Source organism: Zingiber officinale, chromosome 1B (genome assembly GCF_018446385.1).
Source record: "Zingiber officinale cultivar Zhangliang chromosome 1B, Zo_v1.1, whole genome shotgun sequence".
Classification (NCBI taxonomy): domain Eukaryota; kingdom Viridiplantae; phylum Streptophyta; class Magnoliopsida; order Zingiberales; family Zingiberaceae; genus Zingiber; species Zingiber officinale.
In genome coordinates this window covers 102,756,364-102,761,545 of record NC_055986.1, presented here as the reverse complement: position 1 = coordinate 102,761,545, position 5,182 = coordinate 102,756,364, and the positions used below count along the sequence as shown (strand labels likewise).

General features: G+C 34.0%; 1 protein-coding gene across 1 annotated transcript; it reads right to left on the bottom strand.

Moving 5' to 3' along the window:
• Nucleotides 1-222: 222 nt before the first annotated feature.
• On the bottom strand, nucleotides 223-2,339 carry LOC122040596. The gene is made up of 7 exons (XM_042599961.1): nucleotides 2,183-2,339; nucleotides 1,849-2,111; nucleotides 1,577-1,780; nucleotides 977-1,084; nucleotides 816-901; nucleotides 407-734; nucleotides 223-321 (listed from the first exon to the last, which is right to left on the bottom strand). The coding sequence occupies exons 1-7, from the start codon at nucleotides 2,337-2,339 to the stop codon at nucleotides 223-225; spliced, it is 1,245 nt and encodes a 414-aa protein (XP_042455895.1).
• Nucleotides 2,340-5,182: the final 2,843 nt, after the last annotated feature.

Below are 5,182 nucleotides of genomic sequence, written 5' to 3'. Positions count from 1 at the left end.
CAGCCAAAATCATACTTTGAGACTTTAATGAAGTCATACTTTAGGACTTTAATGACTATATACTAACTTGATAAAATAGTAAACTTATAGAGTCACAAAATGGAGTTTGACCTTGAACCTAATTCAAAATTTAATTGTTTCCAGTTTAATTGTGATAAACAAGATGAGCTGCTAAAACTTTATCTTAACAAAAACATTTCTATTTAAAAATTTCTAACCTGTCTAGTTATTATTTGATTCTGGTGATGGGGAGGATCTACATCTATTTCCTTCCGCAGTTGATGAAACTTGTTGCATAATATTTGTAAGCATAGCTGCCATCTACAAAAATAAATAAATTTGCTATTATGTACTTAACTATACAAATAATTTTAAACAAATTCTTTTATTTTATTAATGTTATTACCTGTGCCGGTAATGATTCAGGTCCATGAGAACCTCCAGCACTACCCGACATCATATTGAGCATTACCCGTGCAAAATTTTGAAATTGATCATTTTCTTTCATTTGTCTTTTCATCTGCTCTATTTCCATTTGTCGTTGTGCTTCTCGCAACTCCATATCTTTAATTTTCTCTCCCATTTCCTTAAATTTGTCCATCATATCTGAATTAGAGTGATAGTCTTGCCAATACATTGAGCTATGTTTACATAGCTCTGGGAACACTTGACTAGGCAGCGCACCAGCTCCTAAACATCGTACCCGACCAGAATGCTCGGGTCCAAAAACCTCACTATATATTGAATAAAATTAAAGTTGAACCATTTGCAACAGCTTTTACAAAAATGAAATGAAATTAAAAAAATATTATTACCAAAATGCCTCCTCATGGACTTCTATTGGTTGTGTTCCTTCAGGTTTATCTTGAAGGTGACGATCCACAGTCTCTTTAAGTAAATTCTAACAAGAAAATAAATTGTTAAGAGAATAAAAATATATTTAAAAGTCGACTTAAAAAGTGAAATATATTATTACCTCAATTCGTATTGCCTCGTCATCAATAAGGGTGCCTCCTTTCTTTCTACTTCTTCGAGTCAATTGTTGTATTTCAATACGACTCGGTTTTCTTCCATTTTCTTGAGACTAACAGGATAACAAATCCACATTTAGCACCAAATATTAATAGCATAAATTCTTCTATTTGCATAACAACTTATAGAAAGAAAATAAAACAGTAATAAATTACATTGGTTGTAATTATATAAATTACAGTAATAACAACTTACAGTAATAAATTCTATTTATATAAATTCTTCAAAAACTAACTATATACATTACATTGCTTGTAATCAATTTCTAGAATCCCATAAAACCTTGGAACTTCAAGGATAAGAGCATTAAAGTGTAAAACAGTAAATAAGCAGTGTGAAACTAACTGTAAGAAAGAAAAGAAATAATTTTGATTCTTACAAATTTATATTCCAATGATGGAATATTAGTGCGTCCTTGTGCATGAGTCCCTTTCTTTTTGTTCGCATTTTCTCTATTGATTTTTGAAGTTTTCTGGCACAAAAATTTATAAGGAAATTATAACATCTATAACATATATAAAAAAACTATTAATACTAGTTGTACCTCGGTAGACTTCCAATAGTTACATAAAACTTCCCATGTTTGAAGTGTCAAGCCATGAGGAATGGGTTGTATTGCAACAAGCTCTTCTAGTGGAGTATTTGAATCATAAGATGTAGCTTTCACTTCGGTCCTCCACCTTCTCCACGCAGCCCCCATCATTTGCATTATAACTCTTCTATGGCAATTAGAGATACAGAAACGTGCCTATAAACATAAATAAAATATGTACATGATTTAAATTCATAATTGAAATTATGATCTTGTAAACTTACAGTAACAAGTTTCCATGCATCATTCAAGCGATTTGTCAGCATTTTTCTCCAATCTAAAAAGCTCAGGGGCAACACAACTCCATTCCGTGCAATAGTCCCAATAAAATTTGCAAGAGTCGGTTGTAGATCACCGTAAGGCTGTCCCCTTTCATTGAATTTCACTACCAGCATATGATCGGGATGTAATGCATGAATATCTCTCATAATAGTCTTGCCATGTTTTCTTTTCTGAGCTTGGGATGAAGACATGATCTCATTTTCATCTGAAAAATATAATTTTCACTTAGTGTTGCAAAAAATAATTTTCTATTCATATCCAAAAAACATTTTTCACCTTGCTCATTAACCTCCTCATTTTGTAGCTCTAATGGTGAATGAGATGTTGTATCTTGTGATTCATTTTCATGATCAACTCCTCTATTACTCGATTCTTCTCTCGTAGATCGTCTTTGGCTATTTTGTATTAGCTTTCGCATTCTTTTGTTTGCCATTTTCAAAAGTTACCTACAAATCACAATATAGAAATATGAATGAAGTTTGAAGTGTAAAATCTGAAATTGTCATAAAATGTTCAAGCATAATAACAAAAGAGAACAAATTTTCTGCATTAAAAAAACATCTAGATAATTAACTCAGATATCAATAACAAAAGAGAAACAATGTTCCGCATTAAAAAAACGCAAGGAATGAATTGTATTAGTCAAAATGCATAACTCTAGTAGCTGTAAGAAAAGATTTCTGTCAAAAAAAATTTAATCTAGTTGAAGTGGTTGAAGACCTACTTGAGCTGAAAATCACTATAAACAATAGCATAAATAGAGTTGGTGACGACAACACTAAAGAAACACTAACGAAAATAGAACTATGTTGTTCATCATGCTGCCTTCTTTAGTGATATTTACCAATATAAAAGTTATACAAAATTAATCTGATTTGATGAAGATTCAAAGGGACCGAAAGATAACATAATTGAGAACATCTAAATGATTGGCTCAAGTATCATCAATGACGTGGAAACTTTAGACCTTGTACACCATATATTTCTTTCAAACTATATCACAAAATAAGGGGAAAAAACTAAAACAGAAGCTCTAACAACACGAACTACATCAAACCTGATAAATGTAACTGCAAAACAATGCTAATAAAGAGTGCTACAAGGATATTTGTATACTTCTCAAATTCCATAAAAAAGTATCAAGAACATTGCTAGTGATTTTGTCTCAGCATTGCTCAAACATCCTTTGACTTGAACTGCTTATATCAAGAGATTCATCCCTTTGACAAAACCCATAAAAAAAACCCTAAACAAATTCCAAAAGCAAAAGCCTTTACCTGCAAAGAGTCGAAGGATCAAAGACAGGGCAAAGAGAGGTTGAAGTATAAAAACTCTAACAGCAGATAGGATTCGAAAATAGGTCTAATAATCTGTAGAAGGCTTCCAAAATCAATATTAAGCAACATAATAAAAAATCGGAATCAGAGGATGAAGGAAACAGCGGTGGAAGGAATCAGCGGCGGAAGGAAGAGGCGGAGGTTATGGTAGCTGTGTACCTGGGAGGAGACGGAGGTTCCTGGCTGTGTGACTAGAAGAGGCGGAGGTCGGAGGCTCGTCGACGATGGGATGAAGGTGAGTGTGTTTGTGGTCTGTGGAAGGCGACGAGGCGACTTTAGTGGGAATGTAAATTATGTTAAGGTAATGTGAGGGGAGGGAATTAATAGCGGGAATGTGAAATTTGGGTGCGGGAATGTGAAATTTGGGTGGAGTCTTATTTTTATTGTATTAATATTCATATTTTGTTTAATTAATTTAATTTATTAAAATGATTTTTAAAAATAGGGAATGTAAATTATGTTAAGGCAATGGAATTTTGATTAATATTCTAGACCTGGACCGATCAGGCTCTAACCTGATCGGTCTGTGGACCGATCAGTCCCTAGGCTGATCGGTCCCCAGACCGATCAGCCAACTCTCTGTGAGAGTTGGCTTCGAAGCCTGATCGGTCTGTGGACCGATCAGGCTATAGGTGGATCGGTCCCCAGACCGATCCCCCTACCTTCTTTGCCTCTGATCGTTTCCTGATCGGTCTGGTGACCGATCAGATAACTTACAGTGAGCCACTGTTTGGTTTCTGATCGGTCACCAGACCGATCAGAAAACCCATAGTATCACTGGATCGGTCTGTTGACCGATCCAATGCCCATGTGGATTTAGAAGGCCAACCAGTAAAGAAGCCCACTTATCACTAGCACATAACACTTACTCACTTCATTTCCACAATTGAATACTAGAGTACTTTTAAACATCAGAAATCTGGTTTCATAAGAAATTAGAAATCAGATTGAGAAATCAGAAATCAGAAATCAAATTCATAAACAAATCAGATTCAGCAAATAAATTCTGATTTCTGAAATAAATTCTGATTTCTGAAACAAATCAGATTCAGTATCAGAAATCAGATTGAGAAATAAATTCTGATTTCTGAAATTGCCTTCCATAAACCTGCACATATTCCTCCAAATTGGCACAATGGCAACTCAACAACAACATTTTGAAAACAGGTTTCTCAATTTCTGAATTGTAATTGCTCAAAAATCAGATATAGAAATTAGAAATCAGCTTTCATTTCAGAAATCAAATTCAGCAAATAATTCTGTGGTTGCTGAAATAAAACTCAGCAGAACACCTTCACTTCATTTTCAGAATTGTGATTTCCAAGAGATTACAACTGAGTTCATGGAGAGTTCAAATAAGTAACAATTCCCTTTTGCCATATTGATTTGTACTCACAATACATTAGAAAAAATTCTTATTGATAGAGCTTTAGAATAATGAACGAAAACACAAAAATCAACTAAAGCTTTCATCATCTGTTTCATTGTTCACAACTGGAAGAACATCAACTATTGAGCCCTCTACATCAGTTCTAATTAATTTAACATCTACTCTATTTACATCACCTAATATTGATTCCATATTAGAAAAATTATTATGAATAAAATGCATCGTATCCATATCATCTTCATTGCCCATGTTATACGTATCTCTTGGTGTGTGACGAATGGCGCAGTACCAATCCTCCTCCTTTGGATCACGAACATAATAAACCATTTGAGCTTGCGTAGCCAAAATAAAAGGTTCATGTTCCTCACGTTCTCCTGTATATATCAAGCGTGAAAAATTCAGCATTGAAAATCCAAATGGATCAATTTTGAAACCTGTAGTAGTGCTAACCCAATCGCATCGAAAAAGAACAATTCGTCCACGACCACCATAATCAAGTGAGATGACATCAGTTAGTCGACCATAATAGATTGACTCATGATCATCATT

What these genes read in the sequence shown, in the direction of transcription:
- LOC122040596 (XM_042599961.1), bottom strand. Translation starts at nt 2,339, where the DNA reads ATGGCAAACAAAAGAATGCGAAAGCTAATACAAAATAGCCAAAGACGA. An exon ending in TGAGGAGGTTAATGAGCAAG is followed by an intron (nt 2,112 to 2,182) that starts GTGAAAAATGTT and finishes TATATTTTTCAG; the next exon opens with ATGAAAATGAGATCATGTCT. An exon ending in ACTATTGGAAGTCTACCGAG is followed by an intron (nt 1,085 to 1,576) that starts GTACAACTAGTA and finishes TTATCCTGTTAG; the next exon opens with TCTCAAGAAAATGGAAGAAA.